Below are 23,818 nucleotides of genomic sequence, written 5' to 3' on the forward strand. Positions count from 1 at the left end.
GTTTTGCACACCACTGCAGGCTTACTCACTTGATTGATTGATTCATGATGACATGAATTGAAATGCCATTAATCCCCTCCGTCCCCGCAAAGACTACTGCAATTTTTTGTTGAAATGACGAAAAATAGCACTGTGTTGTATTAAAATGACATGAGAGAGAATGTAAAAAAACAAACTGGTTTTATTAAGTGTAGTTACAGTGCTGTACGCACTGCAGTACTGCGGCCCTCCACTATTGAATATGAATAGTGATAATCCGCAAATCATTCATGCTATTTATAATTGCCATGACTGAAAAAAAAAAAAAAAAGTTTCTTAGAAAAAATGAATACATTAAAGAAATATTGATTGAATAAAAAACTAGTAGGGCTCTGAGGTCTGCAGACTTGGATCAATTGGTTGAACCCAGAGTTCAAAAGCCAACATGGTGAAGCAGCATTTGGCTGTTATGCTGCACGCGAATCAAATAAGCTTCCAAATAAAGTCAAATCAAGAGTGTAAATGCTTTCAAATGCAGGTTGAAAACGTTTTTTCCCATAACTTTCAGCATTTTTAAATCAATTTCACAATCCGGTCCTTTTGCCATTTTAGAAACCTACTTTTATCTCTTTACCTGCAGCTGTTTTTAAAGTTTGCTTTTAATGTGTTGAAATGTTGTCAATGTAAAATATGTTGTCTTTGCTTGTGTGAAGCACATTGAGTTGCCTTGTGTATGAAACGCGCTACAATTAAAGTTGCCCTGCCTTGCCTTCCAATTGACTAACGATTCCTATTTTTCCCTCTTCTCCCAGATCACTTCTACCTGAGAGGCCTTCCAACCCAGCCCCCTCTGCTCTCCACCAATCACAGCCTCCCCCCACTCGCCAGAACCGCTTCTGGCCTGCCGCTCGGCTCCTGCAGCCGAGAGACGGACAGCGCGGGAGGAGGTGGCAAGAGCGCCAGGGACACGGGCGAGAAAGTCGTCGCGTCCTTATCAAAGGAGAAAGAAAGATCCGGCAGTAAAGAACGCCACCAGGAAAATAAAGACAAACATCAACTTCATCATCATCATCATCATCATCATCATCAAACAACTGCTGCCCCTCCGTCAAGCTTCCATCATAAAGCCTACCCGCACCCCTCCCATGCTCCCTTGCTTCACCTCACTCCCCAAAGCAGGGAGGAAGATTCCAGACACCTTCTGGAGCGTCACAAGGAGCACAGAGACGGCGACGGCCAGGGAGGGAAACATACGAGTGCCTGTAAACTTTCCGGTGTTTCTAGTGCGGAGACTGTCTCCAGTGAAAAGGGGAGCACATTAAGCAGCTGCAGTGGGGGCGCAGTAGGTAGAACTTCTGGAGGCAGTAGGCGTTGCTATAAAGAACCCATAAACGGGGATATGAGGATCAGTGACTCTTCAAGCGCTTCCTCGGAATGTATAAGAAGAGGCGCGGCTGCAGCGGCAGCCATCTTGGCACCTCCGCACTCTGTGGCCTCTTACTCCATGCCTCCTCCTCCACCTCCGCCACCCCCAACTCATACCTTGCACATGGGCTCAGCGGTGGTGGGAAGCTGGCTTCACCCGCATCACCATCCGCACCCGGAGTTTTATTGCCCCCCGGCGCCTATTACCATCGTACCCTCCAAAGATCCACTTCCTGCAGGGTCTAGCAGGGAGGCAAAAGTCATCGGCGCGACGTTTGTCCCTTCTGCGGCACCGCTGGGGGATCTGGCAACCCCCGAGTGTCGTGGAGCAGGAACTAGTGGCAAAAAGGGAGAGGACAAGAATGGAGACGGCTCTCACGAAAGTCCCTCTCATCACCTCGGTCGCCTTAGCAGTTGCCAGAAGAAAGACAAATCCCAAACACAATTGCAGCAGCTGGGATACGGCAAGGCTGACAAACCGCCCGACTGGAGCCAACAAACACAGCACTTCCAAAAACACAATCCCGGTGCGAGCTCTCAGCCTGAGCTGCGATCCTGCGGCCTGGAAACGGCCTCGTCCCTCAGAGACGTGGAGGTTGTGGAGGATGTTTACCGGCCCTCACTTCCACCAGATGCCCAGGGGACGTACCTCGGGGCCGGACGGTGGTCCGCGTCCAGGAATGGCTCTCCGCCTTTCAGGGACTGCTCTCAATCGGGATCTCGGTCCGATGGAAGGGTGGGGTCGGCGGTTCAGAGGGAGGGACAAAAGGTTGCTCGGATACGACACCAGCAACACAGCAGCCATGGTACAGAGGAAAAGGGAAGAGATGGCCAGGTGACATCTTGGGGTGCTCGAAGAGGACCGCACGAAGACCAGAGGAAGGACTCCCGTCATGCGTCTGCTAGCAATAGTGAAATCAGGGGACTCGGTACCGCAGCCTCTAACAAAGACAACAACCAGTCCACTCCTCTATCCCATCCCTCGCCGCAGAACACAGGAGGAGAGGGCAATGCCATGAAGAACTTAATGAACTACAGCTCCCAGCAGCCTTTGCTGCTGCCCCAACGGAGCCCCTTTGGAGGCTTGGGCTGCCTCAAACAGGGTGGGGAGAGATCAGAGAAGGGGGAAAGAGGCGGAGGCAAAAGCAGCTCCTTACAAGACCCACCCAAACACTCGCTCCCTCCTCGCAGAGGCTCCTCTAACGAGGGAGAGAAGGGCGACAAAAGCGGGAGGGAGGCTGGGGAGGCAGGAGAGGGGGAGGTAAGGCAGCCTCCGGTGGGTATTGCAGTAGCGGTGGCCAGGCCCCCCCATCGTTCTCCAGACAACACCCCTGGACACAGCAGACAGGGCAGAGTGCTACCCAGCATGAAAGGTCAGACGTGGTCTATCTTGGTTGCATTGCGAGTCAATTAATGCTATTTTGGGGCTTTGGGCTATGTTACAAGAAGTATGAGCTGTTGGTGTATCCTCCATTTCGCGGTCCGTTTGATGTTAATTGGGGACTCGACAGGCCAGCCAATTATAACACGGCAGACAATTTTCCCAAGCGCACCAGAATCAAAACCGAGAACGGCTTCTATTTCGACATGTAATTTTGCACTATAGATAGATGAGATGAATGCCGTCATTTTATTGCATTCACAGACCTTCTAAAAATTGAAGTATCTCTGAAGTCACAGTTTTACAAAGCGTTGTAGTTCAGTTCAGTTCCCAAGGGTTTTCAAGATGAGCTTTGTTTCAGGAAAGGCACATTTCATGTACTTTCCATGCCCATTGTAGTGCGGAAATCACTCTGGCCAAGCAAACAAATGCATGCCACACAAACACACACTCCTGCGAGGCTGTTAGCATCAAAATGGCACAAGCGCGACCATTTCCACTCAAAGGAAGAAAAAAACAAGAAAGCATAGTGTTTGAATGTTCTTGTTCATTTGTCCGTGGAACCCGTTGTAAGCATTGAGCTACACTTGTGTTCTAGGAGTGTCCCGACCTATGTATCCACTTGGCCGTGAGGCAGAGGAGAGGAAGAGGATGGCAGAGGATCAGATCGGTCTCCATCACCTGGACAGGGACAGAGAATTGATGATTAGGTACTTAAACCAAAGCATCAATGAACACTTCTCGACATACACATTCTAGCATCTGTTTCCTCTCCTTGCAGTCCTTTTCTTCTTTGTCCGTGTGTCTTGGTCTGAGTCTCCCCATCTCTTTACGCCCCCTCACTCACTCCATTTACTCCACTCAGCCTTTGATGTAGTCTTTCTGTACCACCCCAGCACATGCAAACACGATCTCCTAGCCTGCCTTTTTTTCTTAAGATAAATGTGATGCCTTAATGTTATGGAGGCTAATACAAATGCTTCTGAAGTATCACACTTCTATTAGGTAGCTCTGTCATGGGTTTAAAAAAAAAAAAATGTAAGTAGAATTCATAGACCAAATGTCTAAGATGACGGCAGGCAGCCGCTGTCGCTGTCACTCATCCTTGATGAATGGAATGGTTGTCGTGGTAATGAACATCACTGGGATGACAATGATCATAACGGCGATTGTGACGGCACGAAGCGAGACGAATGAGGATAATTGACAAAAGTTGTTTCTGCCCACTGTTTGGAAAGGGACAGCAAGGAGCGCATGGAGTTTGCCAGGATCCACCCTTCAAGTAGTTGCCACGGCGACCTGACCTCTCACCTCCTGGTGCCCGGAGGCGCCAGCCAGTTGGGGGCGGACCCCACCGCTCACGCTCACCCGGCTCACCACCACTGGATGCAGAGAACAGGAAGCCCCTCCCTCTGGATGGGACATTCATATAGTGAGTCTGACGAAAGTTAGCAAAGCTTTTATGTACGCGCTTGCCTGCTCGCAAGCGCCTCTTTGAAGTCTCAGGATTTAACAAAAAAAAAAAAAAAAAACGTGTTTTTGGTTTCATGTCTCTCTTAGTGGGCGTAACAAAAAATAAATGATTTGAATTCTGATTTAAAAGATGTGAGCGCACGGAATCCAACTGCTTTTCATCGTCTCGAAGCGTCTTTTATGAGCAACTGTTTTGGACGAACGCATGCTGAGAGCACTATTGCACCTTTTGTCGCAGGTCTCAACCATGTCGGGATGAGTGCCAGTTTCCCCCCAGGTTTACCCAGCCCTCTGCAGCCTGTGCTTGGCTCACTCACCCAAGACCCCAGCTCCCCGCTGATGGTCCTTCCTACAGAGCCCGGGCCTCATCATCACCTTGGTACATCCCAACACACACACACACGCGCGCCCGCGCAAGTACGTATGAAGCTCTCATTGCCGTCCGAGCACCACCTCCCGTCTCCCTCCTTCTCTCCATTTGCTCGAATGGAGCTGCTGCCATTTCTCTCCCAGAGTTTTAGTATCATTGGCTAATCATAATATAATGCTCAACTAAGTCCCTCTGTCAGTGGGAGCGTGTTTTACGGCTTCGTTAATAGGAGCAGCTATTTCCATTGCCCTCAGCGGCATGGGCCCGGCATTATGCAAAGCATTTCAACCGACGTTCATCTCTCCCGCGACAGGATTCTGGCGCGGGCGCGCGTGTGCGTATACGCGTCTAAACTAAGTTGTGTCGTCATGTCTGGAGCCAACATGAGACGTTGCTGTTTTACATCTTAGCCATGCTATAGAAGAAAGAGTGTGTGTGCGCGCGCGCGCGCGCGAGTGTGTCTGAATGCTTCTTTGCAAACAGGCTGTGAAATTTAATTATCTCCCGCCTCCCTTGCTCCGCTCCGTGGGAGTTCCTGCGGAGAAGGGAAGTGCATCCACTGAACCCTTCCCCTGGGAAACATTAGCCCACTCAGGCTAATCTCACAGAACAAAGGTTCCCAGTGACAAAGCAGCCAAGGAGGCATATGTGTGTGAGCATGTGTGTGCGTTGTGAGGACACGGCGGAGCTGCTCAGAGTAAACGCCCGATTCCAAATAGTTGGGGAAGGGGTGGTTTGCGGAGGTTTCGGGGGAAACGGCCTCGGCCGGCCGTCCACAAAGAGCACCTTTGTGACACACTTGTCTTTGATGCTGCTGCTGCCCGCACATATGGCCCGCTTCTTCATAAAGCGACGACGTCCGCCTTTAAAGTCAATCTCAAGAGCCGCTCTCTCTCGTCTGTCCCGCAGACGTTCTAGAGCAATCGGGTCTGTGGCCTCCTGTCTACGGAGCCCGCGGGCCCCCTCCTCACCTGCAGCATCACCCCGTCTACTCGCGCTCCTCATTCCTGCGGCAACAGGAGCTCTACGCACTGCAACAGCAACGGGCCATGGAGCATTTGCAGCGCCATTCCTTGGGACAGGTACCGCATGTTGTTTTGACTTGTTGTCGGGCTGGGCCCAAGCGCAAACTTGTTCTTCTCGCTGGGGTGAAACCAATTCCAAAGAAAGTGGTTGCAACATAGCTAGTGAACGTACAAGTTACTAGCCCAAGACTATACATAACAGAACAACTTTATAGTGCTTATGGCTTTCTATAAACAGCCCTGCTCGAATGCCAGGTATTTGTGATTTGTGAGACGTGGATTAGGACAAAAGCCGGCGAGTAAGTGAAGTGAGACAGACGACTGAATGAGACAGATTTGAATTGTTACTTTTTTTGTGCGTGTTACTTGGCAACGGCTGCTAGGGAACTGCGGTTGTTTGTTTACATTCAAAATTGAGCTCTGACAGCCATCGCAAGTGACGTCAGATAAGAAGCGATATACAGGATTACAATTTCGGCATTCCCGCACACTCATGCTGATCGACCGACAACTTCGCACAACATGTAGGTAGACTGTGCCAAAACTTTGGACAACCTGTATGCCAAATGCAAATGTGAAGGGAACTACAATATTCTTGTAGGGTTTAATAATAGATTATTGTTAGAATTATTATGAGAAGAAAAAGATGATTGTTCTCACATGTACAGTACTTAAACAGCCAGTACTTGCCAGAAATTCCTGCAGCTTCAGCTTGTATGAATGTGATTATTTAATTGTGAACATAGCCACATCCCCAGCTATGAGCAGGCGCAACCGCATTATCACAGATGTTTTTACTTCCCCCTTGAAAAGATTTATCTTTTGAGTTGTGCAGGTTATAAGTCAAATGAATGTTTTGAAAAGTGGAGAAACATTTGATCCTCGTCTCATTTTGTGGTGTCACAAAAACCTGTTAATTGAACAGGGGTGTGTAGACTTTTTATGCCCCCTGTGGATGAATGGGGGGATGGATGGACGGACGGATGGATGGACGGACAGGGACATTTGAAACAAATTATGGATGAAGAAGACATGCAGAAATATTAGCAGCAAAAATCAAATTTGATCATTTTCAGCACTAGATTGTAGTAGCCTTTTTTTTTTCACCCCCAGCACACTTTCCCTGATCTTTTTTTTTTTTTTTTTTTAACAGCATTTGCATAATAACTGCATTTGCTAAAATGCATTTATGATAATGACTTTCTCATTGGCAACAAAGGCAAAATGAGAACGCTCTGACATTCTTGATGATTACAATCTCCATTTTCTTCCCTCCTGTGTTCACAGCGGAAACACGACGAGCACGCCGCTCCGTTTGAAGACTCCCCTTCGGTATCGAGAACCTCGTCGTCCTCCACCACGTCCTCTCACGTGGCCAAACCCTTCTCGCACACGCCTCCCCCTCCAAAGACGTCGGCCCCGTCGCCGGGGCTGTGTCCCAGCAGTCGTCGGTCTCCATGCTACCATTCCCCCTCCAGGCGCACGCACCCGCCCAATCCTCTGACCCCCGCCCCCAGCCCGGCTGCGGCGGCCCCTCGCTCGCCAGCACTCAGCCCTGCGCCTTCGCTCTTACCCAAAGGCCTGGAGAGGACCAGCGACCGGGGTGAGGGGCAGCCACCTCAGGATTACCCACAATCCCTAGAGCCTGGTGAGTGGGAATGTTAATGATTAATTGATAAATGCTGAAAGCTTTGGTGAGGGAATGAATGAAGGCAAAGCGGTTGGGGGGGGGGTTATCTGTAGATCTAAGTGAATATTTAGCATTAGTGGAAAATAACAAGATGTCCCTGAGAAATCCCTGTGAAGTGAAATGTCTTCTAAATTTGACATACCACATAGAAGAATATTATTAACAATCCAGACAAATTTGAATGTTAAAAAAAAAAAAAAAGCCAAGTATATAAAACGAGGGTTCCAAAATTGTGGGCCATTGCAGGTTTTTTTTTTAACAGCATGACAACAAATCACTCTAAAGCAGAAACGCCAGCGCTGAGTCCCTGTTTGATAGTTGGGTTAAAAAATGTACTTAATTTTTGGTAAAAACCCCAAAAATTGATAATTTTGTGTAAAGCAACTCCAAAAAATGGGCCGTTTTGTACAAAACAACGCAAGAAGCTGGGTCAAATTGACCCAATTAGTGGATTGGTCCATTTTCGACCACCATTTAAACCTGTTTTTAGAGCGCATGAAAGCCTGGTATCGGCCGGATCCTGGTACTATTGGCACCGCTGTGGCTATTGAGACAAAACTATTGACTTACGGTCACATTTTTTTTTTATGCATCAAAATCATCCGTTGATATCTTTGGAAATGCATTTTGACCAAACCTCAAATTTGACACGGACCACATATCTTGGTACAGTTAAGAAATAACAGTCATGGGTAACCGCATTGTCTTCCGCAGGCCTTAATGTATGTGTGTGTATATGCGCAATTTTTATGCAAGCTAAAGAGGGTCAGCGGTCAGGCCAGCTATTAAGGTCAGGGAAAGCATATGGGCCCTCAGTGCGTGCGTTTGCGTGTGTGTGAGACCCGCCCTCCTTACCCTTCAGGGGTCCTTGAGAAGTACAGGCGGAAGGATATGCATTCATCTGGCTGCATTGTCAGGGGGTGGAGGGATACCATCAATAATAGGAGCGCATGGGTGACAGGGCCGGTGCTGCAATCACAGGGAAATGGCAGAGTGTCATCAATATCCTGCTCACACTCCGCTCACACACCGAGTATACAATACTGTAACATTCACACACGGTTCCATCTGCACCCTGCTGTCAAGTGTATTATGCCAACTTTAATCACATTCTTCATCCTGTCTGCCAGAGCTGAACGGCCATACATTTAAAACAAAACCTGAAAAATGAACGCATGATACAAATCCCCCCCCCCGTTCTCCCTAAAGATTGTTCAATATCTTTGGAAATATTCAATGCGCTAGTTTGTCCTCTTTTGTAAGAAAAGTTCCATTCCCCTTTGTCTTCTTTCCACCAGACTTGCCACCTGTTTACGCCTTCCCTCCGCTCTCCGTGGGTTTCAAGGCCGGGCCCTCGCCGCCCGAAGCCCGCTTGGCTGAGCGAGCCTCGCAGGAAGCGCAGCCGGCGGAGCCTGACTCAAAGTCTCTCCAGCCTCTTCCCCGCATCCCGCCTCTCACTAAAGATGAGACCAGGAGGGAAGAAGAAGAGGAGGAGGAGGAGGAGGAGGAGGCGGAGGAGCGAGACTGTGAAGTGGTGGAATCCCACAGTGGACCCACAGAAGAAAAGGGGGAGGAAAGTCAAGGGGATGGATGCTCTGTTCCGGAGCATGAAAAGACCACTTCTGGCCCGCTGCCTTGCCCTTCCCCGTCTTCTGTCCCGGATCCAACCAGCCCTGCCACGGCCGCAAGCAAAGCCCTTAAGCAAGCCGACATATCCAAAGACGATGAGGTTGAGAAGGAATGCGGAAAAGAGGAGCTTGGAGGAGAAAAAATGGAGCGTGAACCAACAGACTCCACCGTCCTGGGAGAGCCCGCAGAAGAGAGGAGAGAGGAGGAAGGGGAGGCTAATCGACACGAAGAATTGGACGTCATCGGTGAAGAGGAGGAGCAGATTGAAAGGAGTCCAGAAGAGCTGCGGGTCTCCCGCTCTCCTCCTGCGCCTCCCCCTGCAAGCACGGCGGCCCAGCAGCAAGGCGCCTACATGTGGAGCCTGGAGCTTCTCATTGCCGCCGCCTTGTGCGCCACCCGAGACGCCTTGCGCGCACCCGTACCTGCGGTCAGGGCTCCGAGTCCTCTGGTCCACCACGGTATGGAGATCCTGGGAGAACTGGCCGAGCTGGAGATTCAGCACAGGAGTCTGGAGAGCAAAGAGAACCAAGACGAAGGTGACCACGTTCAGCTTGACTTCATGTGGGATGGGATTGGTGAAAAAAAAACAGTCGAGGAATACTGTACATTCGTTTCTACATTCCGTTTTTACGTTTCTTACCTCTCACACTGTCAACGGTCAACTCAGTTCAACTCACTTCACGTTAAGCAGCAGTTGCGGTTGACTGCCAAACCAAACGTAAAACAAGGAGAAACACACATTGTATATTCAAAGCCGAACTACATTTTTTTAAGAATAGCCCACTAGCTTAATGCGAAGATCCCAATGACTTATGCTCACATGCATACATTCTTTATCTTCTATTAAAAAAGACATATTACAGCAACTTACTGAGGAGAAGAAGTTTATTCTTCTTCGTGTACATGACCGCATTGTGCAGTGCTGCCTCCCAGTGGCCATGGCAGACTAGAAGGAGCAGCACATTGGATTGCAGCATTAAATCACGATGCACAAACTTTTTAATGCTTTACATTCTATTTAATTAGCTTAGCACTCTTTTTATATAAAGCACAATATTAGAGTGCCATTTTCCTCATTAAATACAAAAATGTACGTTTTTTTTTTTTTTTTTTTTTTTTGGAACAACCATTCATTTCAAAGGCAGAAGATGAATGTAGACGCTGGTGTCTTTTTGACTTCATTTGCCCAATCAAACGGAGGCAGTCAGGTCACATTTTGTACTTACTTGAGTCATATTGTTCGAAGGTAACCAATCCAATTTGTCGCCACTCTACGCACCTCTGGAAATGAACCTACGCACGCGCGCAAACACGCGCGCACACACACACACACACACACCATCGTGTCCCCCAGGCTCTGGCGTCTTGCTTTGCTAATTAGACCCTTTTCCTTTTAAACACTTCTCCTGTAAGCGCTCCTATTTTCCTCGTGTCCCTCTGAGAGAAAGTGTTTTTATTTTTGCCAGCGCGTGCGTTTGCGAGCTCGCGTGTGTCAGCGTGCGTGCGTGCGTGTGTATATAAGCTGTTAAGTAATCCCAGATGAATCCCCCGCTCTCTTCCATCAGACTCTGTGTCTCCCCACAAGGCTGTTTCCCGCCTCTCCGCTTCACTCTTTTTTTTTTTTGTACCTCTCACCACCTCTCTTTTTTTAAATTATTTTTTTTATTTTTTTATTATCAAACCATTGTAATCTCGTCCATAAATCCCTCGTTTTGTTGACGGGATTAATACGTGTAAAAAAATCATAAGTCACTTTCGTACACGCGTGCGACAAGCTCCAGAGCGTGCGCATTGTTTACAAGTGTGCACGACGCACATTTCACATGCATGTGTAATAATAGGTGTGAAATCAATAAGTCTTGTCACGGCTTGCAAAACGTTTGTCAGATCACAGCGCATTTATTTTAAAAATCTGCGCTGGCTTCCCCGCGCGGAATGTTATTAATACTGCTGATGGCAATTTTTGTCATCGCAACTGTGCTTGGGAGATGAAAGCGATTCCGGGCAGATGCATTCACACTGCTCCTTGGTGCGGAAGAATATCGCCGACGTTGGCTGCAGATCGCAATTACAGATAGCGGCGGAATCAAGATACCTTCTCCTCTGTATAAATTAGCACCGTTTCTTTTATTGGCACACATGCAGGGGCTTTTGTATCAGGAGGGTTTTTGTTTTCCTTCCTTCCTATTTCTTTTTTATTAAAATTCGACTCATTAAGTGCTCTTATGATAAGTAGACAAATGGGTTTTTTTTCACAGTTTTTCCCCTTATTAAAAGACGGTGGTTTATCGATTAATTAGTAGGATTTCATCAAAGAAATAATGCAGGAATGAGGCACTGCAAAGTATATTATACATGTTTGATATACTTGGTGATTTTTTTTTTTTTTGTGTGTGTAGTAATCTTTTGAATTTTGCTGGGTTGTTAACACAACCCTTCTCTGTGATTTGTCAAAAATAGAAGACACATTTATTTTTGTTCTATAGGGACTCTACGCCTTCCTAACTTCCAACTTGAAATTCTCGCAAGATATAGTGCTTTTGTGGCCCAAAAAAAAAAAAAATCTGAAAAAAAGTCAATTGAACACACAGCTTAAAAAGTGGCCTTTAAAAAGCAAGACAAATAAAAGTATGGTTTGTCGGTTTGAAACATTGGCTTCATACCAGGCATTAGTATCTCCGTACTATACGGCATCTCATGTCTCCTCTCCCGTGTAGAAGAGTCCGTGATTCTCCACTTTGGGCTCCTCCAAAGGCGAAATTGGCTTCTGTCCATGTCCATAATGAGGAGATGTGGGAGAATAAATAGATAGCTCAATAAACACTTTACCTCTTATTGCTTCCCCTCCCTCCGTTCTCCACACGAACCCCCCCCCCCCCCACCCCCTCCCTCACGTCTGCTGCTCTCCTCTTCAGTCCTCCTCTGCACTCGCATGCAGTTGGCACGTCTGCACGGCTCAGCAAAACTACTGTACGTGCGTGTGTGTGTATTTCATTTTTATAGGTGTGTGTGTGGACGGTCGCATGAATATTCCGTTTCACGTGCTGGCGCTGTGACAATGACAGAGCTAATGACATTGACAAATGTCGTGATTGCTCCCTATACATATCCACCCACCCCCCCCCCCCCCACCCCCCACCCCCGACGCGAGCGTGCGCGCACGTGTTGTTTGTGTGCGCGATTATGCGGGAACAGCAGTATACATCAAATAAACTACACGGCTAATATCATAAACATCACCACTCTTCGAGGCACGGCTACGGCGCCAGCAAAATAAATCAGCTGGCCGCGCGCAACATGTTGTAGAACGCCGTCAGCCGTCGTGTCACCGAAGCGATGTAACAATCTTAAAACCCCCCCTCCCCTCCGTCCGCCATCCGTCTCTCCGCAGGTGAGCGCATGCTGACCTTTGACCTGCACAGTCTGGCAACGCTGGCGGCCGCCCGGGCCTTGGAGATGGGGGGAGGGGCACCCCGCGGCGGAGCCGAGCAAGGATGTCAAATTAGGGAAAGGCTGAATTTGCGCCGCAAGTGCAGCTGGGCGCCTCGTCATGAGCCGGTGAGGTTTTGCTTGAATGTGTTTAGGGTCTGCCGCACACTTTTGGGGTCCAGGGTACCAATCGGCATGTCTGTTTATTTGTTGGGTGTGTTTGTTAAAAATAAAATGGGAAGAGGACCTTGAAAAAAATAATAATATATGAAATCGCAATATTGAGGGGAAGAACTCACACGTCATTTTTCAAAAATCTTTCAGCCCGGCCACTCGCCCGACTTTTGAGCTCATTTTGTGTTCTGCCTTAAAATTCCCCTGCTTTGTGTGTGCGCGCATGTGTTGTCAGGTGTGTCCGGTGAAGGGCTCCATGGAGACGATGGGAGGGGAGGAGCTGGCCATGCGTGTCCAGCTGGCTGAGCTACAGCGCCGCTACAAAGAGAAACAGAGAGAATTGGCCAAGCTTCAGAGGAAACACGACCACCAGTAAGCGCGCGCACGCACGCACACACACACACACACACACGTACGCACGCGCACCTTTTGCACTGCTGTGCATTTCAACATCCACAATGGCGCCGTCATGCTGCATCCTCCTGATCCACGATGCCCTCTCCCTGCTCGTACCTCAACACAGTTTGACCTGCAGCCAGTACAAGTTCCCCCTGTAATCGTCCCGCTCTGCTCGTTTAATCTCTCATCTTTTGCCTTCCTCTCTGCAGGAAAGAGGAGACGTCTCGCAGCCCTGCCCGCAGGGGGCCGGGACGGCCCCGCAAGCGCAAGTCCACCCCCGGCGCGCCGGCTCCAGACTCCTCCAAAAGACTCAGGTGAGGTCCTGCGACGTGGCGCCCGCGCAATCAGCCTGATTGGCGAGCTGGGGCTGATTTGTGTTTGTGTTTTTTAGTGAAAGGCGCGCTTGATTTGTCAAGAAGTTCTACTTGTTCAAATGAATTGATTTCAACGCGCCTATAGCTGATGATTTGCTTGATTGGGCGCTGGAAGGCGCTGCTTGCACACACGCGCGCGCGCGCTCATACGTTGGGAGTTAGTCTTCCCCCGCTATGTTGCGGTTCATCCTTTGGCGCCGTTTGGTGGCATGTTGGTGGCAAGGAAGTACAGTCACACTCTTATTTCAAACCACCTTACCACATCGAAATGAATAGAAATGCCATTAATCTGTTCTAGCCTCCTTAAAAAAAAAAAAGAACACAATTTGATTTTGAATAATAAAATAAGAATGCAATAATTCTTCGCAGAGGATAAAGAATATATCCCTGTGAGCATTGTTGTTTTGTCTGTCTTGGGTCACTCCACTGTTTGTGTTCGAATTTGTGTTGCTTTAAGGGTTCGAAAAAACGTGACTGCCGATGCCAGCTGTTAGCATGTCAACGTCATTTTGCGCCGTTTGTTCGCCTTAAGCTCAGCGTGGGGGAACTCGAAACGGGGGTTTACTTTATGTGCTCGGCAGGATTTTTAAAAGAGGAGTCCCGGTGAAGGCGATGAGGCCCTTCATTAGTCATCGTTAATCACTTTTAATCATATCTATCACTCGCATTGATTATGTCCTGCTTCCCAGTGAACCATTAGCATGCATTAATATAGCCGGGCAAAGTCCCGATGTACAGTTATTACAGTGATAAACGACTCGACGCCAGCCGCGCCCACTGCAGCACACCATCGCACATGACTTGGCACGCGCGTATTGGCGCTAACACGCATTCATACGTGCGCGCGCGCGCGCGCACACTACAAACACGCCCTCAGTATTCCACCCCACTTAATGATGAATGTGTTTTCTCATGCCGCCCCACCTTTGCTGGCATGTGCCCCCCTCGCCTAGATAAAATGATTAGAGAAACTCAAGGTTTGTCACGGTTACCATTATTAGAAACGCTAATGGGAATGCCAATGAAAGGCTTTACTCACACATGCCTATGCAATTCTCGCGCACGTGCTCAAGCAGAGTTTAATTGCTAAAGCTGCCTGCTACGTGCCTGAACAGCGTTTCCTTTGTTATTAATAAGCAATTTGTGTATGCTTTCCTCTTGTTGGTAGCGCCGTGATGATGAAGCCATGGAGGGAAGGAGCGAAATGCTCCTGCGCGTTTGCGCGGGGCAATTTGCCGGCAAAATTCTGTTTAATGCGCATGTGAGGAAATATTCAACAACTGGCGGGCCCTCTTCACGATGTCACTCGTTGCGCGTTGCTGATGTTGAGAAGTGCGAATGCAAAGGGCTGCCAGTTTGATCCACGAAAATGGCACATGCCATGAAACCAACCATACTCAAAAATGACTACGCCGTACCTTAAGGTTGTGCTAACTGTTTGCACATACCTCAGGTCAAAAATGTCCGCTATGTCGATAAGTCACCCGCGTTTTTGCAACGTGTAAATTGACATGTCTTTGTGACAATGTTTAGCACGATCGACTCCCGTGATTGCCGTTCACCGGGCTCCTTTCTTGTCATACACTCGGTTTCATAGCAGGAATTAAAAGTCAATAGTCGCTTTTTGGCAAACTTGTCTCGAATGGCAACAAGTTGGCAACACCGACAGTGATTTTGTAATCTAGCTCCTCTTTGTTTGCAGCCGCGTTGTTAGTGGGAGCACATCAGCTCGGGATTATGGATAAAAATCAAATTGAATATGGTTACGTACATTCCTATTAAGCTTGTCATGAATATTTAGGCTGCAACGTTCAAAAAGAAATCATTCCCAAGGCGTTTAAGGCTGCACATTTGTTACCTTTAATTGGGGGGGGGGGGGGGTCTCTCTAAGGGGTACCTGGACCCAAAAAAGTTTGAGAACCCTTGTGCACTGAGCCCCGCGTGTCAGCGTTCCGCTTCACGCCAGAAGTTGTTGCTAAGGGCCGAGGTCAAGCTTTGTGCACAAACTGCTTTCCAAACACTTGTGTGCTGCGGCATTAAAATTTCTCATAACTGGGCTGACTTGATGCTGAGGGCCGGCGCTTCCCTCTGTGGGAATATAAGATTCCCATGCCTCAGACAGCAGCTGCTAACGCCGCGCGCACGTGCGTGCGTGTGTGCGCGCGCGTGAAAGCGCCAGCATACAATGAAGGAAGGACCCGGCAAGAGAGGCGGGCGGGGGCGGAGGCACCGCGGTGTAGTGTTCAATAGATGTTAGTGTTTATTGATCGCGCCCCGAAGCTCCGGTCAACGGACAGACTCCCTGGAGACTGCTTCATCTCGCCTGGTCCCTCCTCTGCCAACCATCCTCCTCTCACACACACACCATCATCATCATCATCATCATCATCATCACCCTTTTAATGTGGTGACTCAGTAGAATATTTTGCCTCATCCAAGTTATGAGACAGGGTCGATTGAGAGGAAACGGAGAGTGGATAACGTAACAGTGACGGGAATGACGGGTGTACACATGCAATCGTGTGATTAAAAAAAAAAAAAAATTATTTATTTTTTTTAATAAATCACACCTTTTCTCTATATATTCCCTCTGGTGTGTTTTTCCAGGGCTGGTGTTAATTTACAGGATGAAGAAAGAGTCAAGAAGAAGCATGACTTCAGCAGCCTCAGCGCCTCACAGGTCAGTCCCACAGACACGGACGTCCATTTTCTGCTGCTACATTTCCATTAGTGGGTGGATATTCGTCAACTCAACATGGCAATTACCTCAGAAATGGTCTGTTAATGCAGCTAAAAAAAATAAAAAATAAATAAAAAGCTGTCGCCGAGTCCAAATATGATATGTAGTCATGGCAATCAGCGGATAGTGATTCAATCCAATTTTTCTTTATTGAAAGAAAAAAAAAACGCAAAAGATATACGCAAATAATGACGATATCGTCTCACGTTGCTAACAAAACAACTTGGAAGAACAAAAGTCAAAACTAAATAAAAAGGAACTGCAATGAAAAATGCCAAACTCAAATGGCAAAAAAAATGCTCAATAAGAAGCCCGGCTTCCACAGTTGAAAGCGAGCTGCAAGCACAGAGGTCGGCCCGGCGCCCTGAGTTCCCGGCTGGCCAGACGGGTCAACCAGCTGAAGCAGAAGGCCGCAGCCCGGCGCGCCGCCCCCTCGGCGGCCGCCCCGCACTGCCGAGCCGCCGCTGGAGCGGAAGAGGGGCCAAAGAGTCGCTGCGGACACGGAGGAGCAGGTGGGTGGCTGCGTGGACTTCATCAGCAAGCACCCAAAGAAAGGATTTTCTAGCAGAGGCGCTAACGTCCCGCTGCTGCTCTTTTCTCAAGACTCGCAACAGGAATGGGAGGCCAGTCAGACCGTGAAGCGGAAAAGGGGCCGGAAACCCAAGGCCTTGATGAGCGCCGACCCAAACCAAGCGCCGAGCTCAAACCGAGCCTCTGAGAAGCAGGAAGTCAGGGAAAGGAGTGACAGCGAGAGTTCGGCACATGGTGAGTAGAGCGACTTTGCTCGAATGACCCGTTTTCCTTTGTTTGAAATTTTTGAGGATTTTCAATTTTTGAAAATGGGGGGGAAAAAAATGGACACAACTGTTTTTCACAGGACAGCGACGATATGCAACCCTTTATTTCTATATGTCGATGCCAATGTTTATATTTTCAAAAGTATCACTGCAGATCACTTCTACGACATTCCTAGAAAATTGCAATATCACGTCACTGATGAGCTATTTTTAGAACGGGCCCACATAGGGCTGCTCGATTACAAGGAAAAAAAAGAAATAATAATCACGATTTATTTTGGTAAAAACTGAAATCGCGATTATACAAACTATCATTTGAATAAAATAAAAAAGAAATATAAAGACGAATACATTTCTTTGACACACTATAATTACATAAGCTCCTAACAAAATTTATAAAATTAGTTATTATAAAATAAAAAAATCAAGTTTGCTTTCCTTGGATATAAATACATATTAATAATCGTTTTCTACGATTATGCCGATTTTGTAATGGTGGAGTGTAATAGTGGTAATTGTAATTGAATTTGGCTTAATTGCACAGCCCTAGGCCCGCGGGCTACTCATAGTCCTTTTGAGGTTACCTGGGCAGGTAACCTAAAACGGACACTTTGAAGTAACTTTTTTTTTTTTTTTTAGTACCTATAGTTGTCTGTAAATAGTTGAGTTGGATTACAGCGAAGACATCAGCAGCCAGGCGCTTGTGGAATTTCATCCCGAGTGCGTGTCGGGTCCTCGTTGGCACATGGCGCATCCGTGAGTGAAATGTCTCCCGTCATTAGTGGCCTCTTCTCACTTCGCAGCTCTTCTGTCACAGCGTTAAAACCGTTAACGACTTACTTGCCGAGGGCATGCGCCGCCGCTCCCCGCTTGTCGCCCAAAGCCTCCCGCCCCCATCCGCCGGCACCCCGAGGCCCCCCGACACTGTACGGTAACACGATCTCGTTCTGGCCCTGTTCAGAATGTCGCACCCGTGTCCTCGTCGCTCCTCTTCACCCCCGCGGCTTAGAGAGAGGATTCCCTCCTCGTGGGGCCCGTGAACCGAAGGGGGACAAATTCCTCTTGTGCACTCGGGAGCCTTTTTTTTCTTCTCGCTTTTTTTTTTTGTTTTTTTTTTTACCATGCAGGATACAAAACTTTCGGGAAGAAAGTGTTTGACCTTGCGGCCTTTTGATGACACTGGCATATAATGGCTGAGCGAGTGTGTATGTGTGTGTGCGTGCGTGGCTGAGTCCGAGTGTCGAAGGCGGCGGCGTGAGTGACAAGTGTGTCGGGGATGTGTCGACGCTCGACACGACCCTTGAAGCCGGTGACACGCAGCTGCCAATAACTATCAGACGCGAGCGCGCCCGCCCGCGTGTAAATCAAGGTCGGCATATGTGAACGTGTCCGAATTGGTTTGCCGTCGCAGCGCTGCAGTGCCAGAAGGCGCCAATATTAGGATCCAAGCGTCCCGGGAGCTGTTCCACTTTAATACCTTCAGCGGTGCTGCCATACTGACAGTATGCAACATTAGGTACATCCATACAATCTAATGAGAGCCAGTACGAGAGCTGTGTAACAAATTCTGTGAAGATGGGAATGCCTGTCCAAAAGCTAATAGCCAATCCCAACTTTTTAAAAATATTCATAATTAAGAGATTTGAATTATTTCCCCCCCCTCCTTCCACATTTGTCAAGTGCTTCAAACCATGCCAACTTTGAAATGTTCAGCCCATTCAAGACGTATATGGAAGTATTTATCACATTCCCGTAAAGGGGAAGGCAACCCAAATATATATTTTTTCCACAATATGTTCTCTGCAGGCCCACTAGTTGAAACAAGGCGTTCTGATTAATATTATGTTTGTGGAATATAAGAAATCCACCCGTTATTAGCCATCTCAGGGTGCGGCCATTTTGTCACGTCTGTCACAGGTGAGCTGTGATTGGTCATTATCTGAGCCCTGAGCAACTTTGATGTCATTTTCAGTCGACAGACGTGACAAAATGGCCGCCCCCCTGAGATGGCTAAAAACGGGTGGATTTTGCTGCTTAATTTATATTCCTCAAACACAAAATTAATCAGAATGCCTTGTTTCAACTAGTAGGCCTGCATAGAACATATCCTGGGGGAAAAAAAAATGTGTTTGGGTTGACTTCCTCTTCTGGTGGCTCCCTTTAAAGCTTCGCCGTGCGTGGTGTGTGTCCGCCGAGCGTACTTACTAATATGGAAGTTTTTCAGCGCGCGGGCGCTAAAGGAATATTGAAAGTCGGTCGTCGATACGTTCTGTCAAGCAAGTCCCCGGACGTAGTTAATGGTGTTTGCATTCAGATCATTCAAGCCTTATGCGACTGATCCTATTGATGTTGCGCTTCCGCAGAGGATGAGGACGACTGCAGCTGCAACAGTGATGAGGGAGCCGGTGACATCAGGATTAGCTCATCCTCCAAAGACGCTCCCTTCAACTCCACCGGCTCGTTTTCGGCCCAGTCATCAAGGCTCCTCTCAAACCAGAAAAACGCCACGAAGAAACCAGGACCTCCAGGTGAGATCTTAACTGCGCAGTTTTCGTCAAATCCACCTGCACGGTTGATATTTAACACCTCAAATTTTGTTTTTGGAAATCTCATCTGTCATTTCCTTGTGTCCTTGTCACCCTCAGCAAACACGGCCACCCCGGAGCAGGTAAAGGCCCACAGGAAGCAGTGCCTGGCCAACTGCAAAAGTGAAGATGCAGGTCACCTCGGTTCGAGGAGAGCCTCGCTACCCGACTGGGCAGCCGCATCTTCGGTGAGCTGCACTTTTGGGGACGGCCGGGGGAACCATGGAGCTCCGGGAGACGATAACAGGAATTGCAAGGAAGCGACGAGGAGGGACGCAGCTCTGCACAGTAATCTGGCAAAGGTGAGCGAGGCTGTTCTATACGCTGGCCGTTCATTCTTATCGGACAATTGGGAAGGGGCGGGATCCGTATGATGAGAAACTAATCTCCTCTTGCTAAAACAATCATTCTCAATTTTGATTGCCACTAGCGTCAAAGAGCTATTAATGTGGTTGTTCTTTATAATGGTGTAGAACTGCACAAGATTATACTGAGAGGTGTTTCTAATATTTTGACTCTCCCATGCATCTAAATAAGGCAAACTGGCCTGTGGGCTACGTACCTGCTTTGTTCTTTAATCTGGCCCACCGAGCAATTACATGAATGATATCATATTTGATATATTTCTGGCTTTCATTTAGCCATGCTTTCATAAGTATTTTTTTTTTTAATTTATCTTACTGTATATTCATTTTATATATGTATAATATATTTCACATTAATCTTTTAAAAAAAAAATGTAATTTTTAATCATATTAAATAATGGCTTGATTATTAATTATCTTAATGAATTATATATAATACTAATACTAAATAATAATCGCAAATATTTTTTTTATTATTAAGATAAACAATTTAGAACAATTTTAGAATCCTTTTGTTGTTTTTTTAATGATATATGATCGACCTCGCTTCACAAATCGAAAGTGGCTCCAAAGCACAAAGGTTTGCCCAACCCTAGAACCGAAGTCATACGATACAACTGCTGTAAACTTTAACCACAATAAAAAAAAAAAAAAATCTATACGGCGCCTCTTTTGGCAGAGGCGTACCTTTTGATGATGACGTGTTGAGGAAAAGAAATGTTCCCAGAGATTACTAGCGCCGTTGAAAGTAGATATTTCATGTCTGTTTTGAGTTGCCAACAGAGGCTTAGCTTTGAAATAAATGCACGAGCAAGAATTCTAAATTGTAGTTACGTTCCATTCAAAGGAAACAGGCCAAAGTTTTAGTCCAGTGAAAGGGAGACAGATTAATATCACTGTATGAAAACAAGTGCAGAGAATAAGAAAAGCAGTGGGGGGGGGGGGGGGGGGGGGAAGGTTCACCTGATTGCTTGTGAAAAACTACACGCCCTGACAATCTACCAATAACTCCTCCACTTGTTTTAATGCTTGAGTCACCATAACAGCATGTCAAAAGCGCATAATAGCTCATCTTTTGGGCATGACCTGGAACACGCCCATGTAACACACACTCGCACACACGCGCACGCACACACACGCGCGCTATCAAGCGCTGAGAGTGGGAGGATATGCACCCGTTGCCTCCGGTGACGAAACGTCTGCCACCCCCAAAAAATATGCGATCGTACGTAGACGATTCAACCTAAAGCTGTACATTTAGCGCGGTGTGGAAAGACGAAATGCAGGCACCAACCTGTTGGGCAAGGTGACTTTTCATCATCACTCATCAGTTGTCTTAGGATAGGGACTAGCCTAAACCTGTCTGTGCACGGGTAGTGTCTGAGGTGTGGGTTACTGAAGGTGAGAACAATAAATTAGACTTTGGGTTTCTGCGGAAGCAGGCGGTCGGCGCTGCTGCGCACGCGCTAGGAACGGGGCCCTCTTCACATTCACCCTAATTGCTAATATTCAATATGTAAAACATTTTTCTTCTAGAATATGTTCTATGCAGGCCCACTTTGTTGAAATATGAGTTAAGCACCAAATTCCACTTGTTTTTAGCCGTCTCAGGGGGCGGCCATTTTGTTACTTGCTGTCGGCTGAAAATGACATCACAGTTGCTCAGGGCTCTGAGCAACTGCGATGTCATTTTCAGTCGACAGAAGTGACAAAATGGCCACCATCAAAGATGGCTAAAAACCGGGTGGATTAACTCTTATTCCACAAACGCAATATTTATCAAAATGCCTTGTTTCAACTAGCGGGCTTGCATAGAACATATTCTTGACTTATTTTAAGATCAAAGCATTCTAAAGCTATAGGCAAAGAGCTTTAATCTTTTTGTCTAATGTCGAATCTTAACAAGTTAAAGTAAGATTTTGAATATTAACACAATCTCCTGGCCTGCAGGCAATACCCGATGACAGTGAGGCAGGCCCTAGTCAGTCAAGAGAAGATCTCCCAGGCGTCAGCACAAGGCTGCGAGAGGAAGGACAGACAGAAGGAATAGAGACAGACGAAGCAAGGACAGGACAAGCAGAGACAGGAGGCAACACAAAGGGAGACCAAGTGGACGTGATCATGACACAAACAAAACCAAATCAGCCCGACTCTAAAGTTGAACAAAAACAGATGCTCAAAAACAGATAGTGACGTTCCAAACAGCATACTTGGCTGCATGTTAGCATGGGCGCTGATGGCGTTCCGCCTTTCACTGCTCTAAAATACTTCCAGACAGGCAAGCCCAGAGCATAGATGTTGATGGGTTGGTCAACTATCGGCAAAATTGCACATGAGATCCTTACCAGTGTTGCAGTATTCAGTTATGATGGATAGAACGAGGGACATCTCAGGCGTTGAACCTATGTTACGTTGACGAGAATTTGCTGGTGGTTTTATGCAGCAGCTTCCATAACCGGTCAACGCCTTGCCAGGATCATTTCCAATGTTCTGTTGAGGCTGAATTTGCCAATATCGGGCCTCGGAGGTCAGGCATATGACGGAGTTTCGAATATGGCTAGAAAGTACTTGGATGCTCAAGTGTGGCAGCTTGTCACTAGAGCCAAGTGTTCCACCCCCGCAGACAAAGGCTTCATAAAACGCAGTCTGGATCAGGCGCAGATTTTTTTTTTTTTTTTTTAGGAGAATTCTACCATGTCTTAGACACAACTGATGCACAAATTACCCAGAGGTTGACGCAACCAGGCCTTCAATCATTCAAAGAACTGGAAAATTCACTCCTGACTCCCAGTACAAACGATGCAGCTGTTCGCAGATATGCCGAACTGAAAGTGGAAGACTTGAGAGTCCGACTGGCCACGTTTCAAAACAAGTCCAAGGTCAACACAAGTGCAGACGCTGCACACGCTTTTGAAAGGAATGACCGCCGTACTCCGTGCTCTGTTTGATCAGGTAGAGACACTAGTGAGACTGTGGACGGTGGTTCCCATATCATCTGCTGAAGCCGAGGGCAGTCTTCGCCGGTTACGCAGATTGAAAACTCGGTTGCGCTCAACCGCGGCTCGAAAAAGACTCAATGGCGTCGCTGTGTGCCGCGTTCACCAAGAGAGGCTTGACAGACAAGAAATCGTCCAGCCCGTTCAGGTCGATGAAAGGAGGAGAAATGTTTTTGGGTCCTTCACCGAGTCGTCTTGGAATCTGAACTTTACGCATGTAAATATGTTGTTTACAGTGCAGTTGATATACGAATGTTTAAATAAAAATATTTTGCTTAAGGTATGACCTTTTGGTGAGTCGTTCCAGACAACAACATCATGTAGGTTTGTTTTGATCAGGTTGGTTTAAGCCAAAATAAATCTCTTCTTCTCGTCCGTTATTACATTTTCTTTTCATTTTTCCACATTTGAATGATTACATACAGTAACCCACATTGCGGACGTGACAACAAGGCACTCTAAAGCAGCCACGTCGGCGCAAAGCTCCTGTCTGCACTCTGGCTTTCAAGAAAATTATTTTTCTCTCCCTCTTTGGCTTCTCTGTGATGTGCGCACACTCATGGCTGACAATGAGGCACTCTAAAGCTGACATGACAACTCAAAAGCTGCAGTCCACATGCTGGCTGGCTGGCAAGTCTGACTTTTTTAAAATAACAAAACGTCACACCTTCTTGCTGTTCTGCCTTTCTCTGCATGAAGTGCACTCACAGCCAACAATGAGGCGCTCTAAAGCAGCGAGAGAGGGAGGAGCCACTCAACCGGTGCCCAAGTGTGTCACTGGGCCTCATTTTAGCCACGGCCCCCCAAAAAAATCAGGAAAACTGATATGGTGAAAAACAGTTTAACGATATATCTCTACAAGTGAGTACTTGGTAGTTGTCCTTTTATAATGTATTTAAAAACACATCTCAAAATGAACTGAGTTGAAATTATTTGCCTATAAAAAAAAAAATCCCATTAAAATCTTATTTCTGACCACAGACTGTT

At 47.3% G+C, this 23,818-nt stretch overlaps 1 protein-coding gene across 5 annotated transcripts in view; it reads left to right on the plus strand.

The window, feature by feature from the left end:
* Window positions 1-23,818, plus strand: part of bahcc1b (BAH domain and coiled-coil containing 1b) — a 99,074-nt gene that overhangs the window by 68,399 nt on the left and 6,857 nt on the right. For all 5 annotated transcript variants that reach the window (XM_086015682.1, XM_086015684.1, XM_086015685.1 and 2 more), the window contains 15 exons: window positions 792-2,777; window positions 3,384-3,495; window positions 4,024-4,217; window positions 4,497-4,637; window positions 5,538-5,710; window positions 6,941-7,301; window positions 8,642-9,508; window positions 12,364-12,530; window positions 12,811-12,947; window positions 13,184-13,288; window positions 15,956-16,028; window positions 16,414-16,600; window positions 16,692-16,853; window positions 19,249-19,413; window positions 19,531-19,772. In XM_086015682.1, coding sequence (XP_085871808.1) covers window positions 792-2,777; window positions 3,384-3,495; window positions 4,024-4,217; window positions 4,497-4,637; window positions 5,538-5,710; window positions 6,941-7,301; window positions 8,642-9,508; window positions 12,364-12,530; window positions 12,811-12,947; window positions 13,184-13,288; window positions 15,956-16,028; window positions 16,414-16,600; window positions 16,692-16,853; window positions 19,249-19,413; window positions 19,531-19,772 — 5,072 coding nt within the window. The remainder of the gene's footprint in view (window positions 1-791; window positions 2,778-3,383; window positions 3,496-4,023; window positions 4,218-4,496; window positions 4,638-5,537; window positions 5,711-6,940; window positions 7,302-8,641; window positions 9,509-12,363; window positions 12,531-12,810; window positions 12,948-13,183; window positions 13,289-15,955; window positions 16,029-16,413; window positions 16,601-16,691; window positions 16,854-19,248; window positions 19,414-19,530; window positions 19,773-23,818) is intronic.

Source organism: Filicampus tigris, chromosome 19 (genome assembly GCF_054856515.1).
Source record: "Filicampus tigris isolate MCC_2025a chromosome 19, RoL_Ftig_1.0, whole genome shotgun sequence".
Taxonomy (NCBI): Eukaryota; Metazoa; Chordata; class Actinopteri; order Syngnathiformes; family Syngnathidae; genus Filicampus; species Filicampus tigris.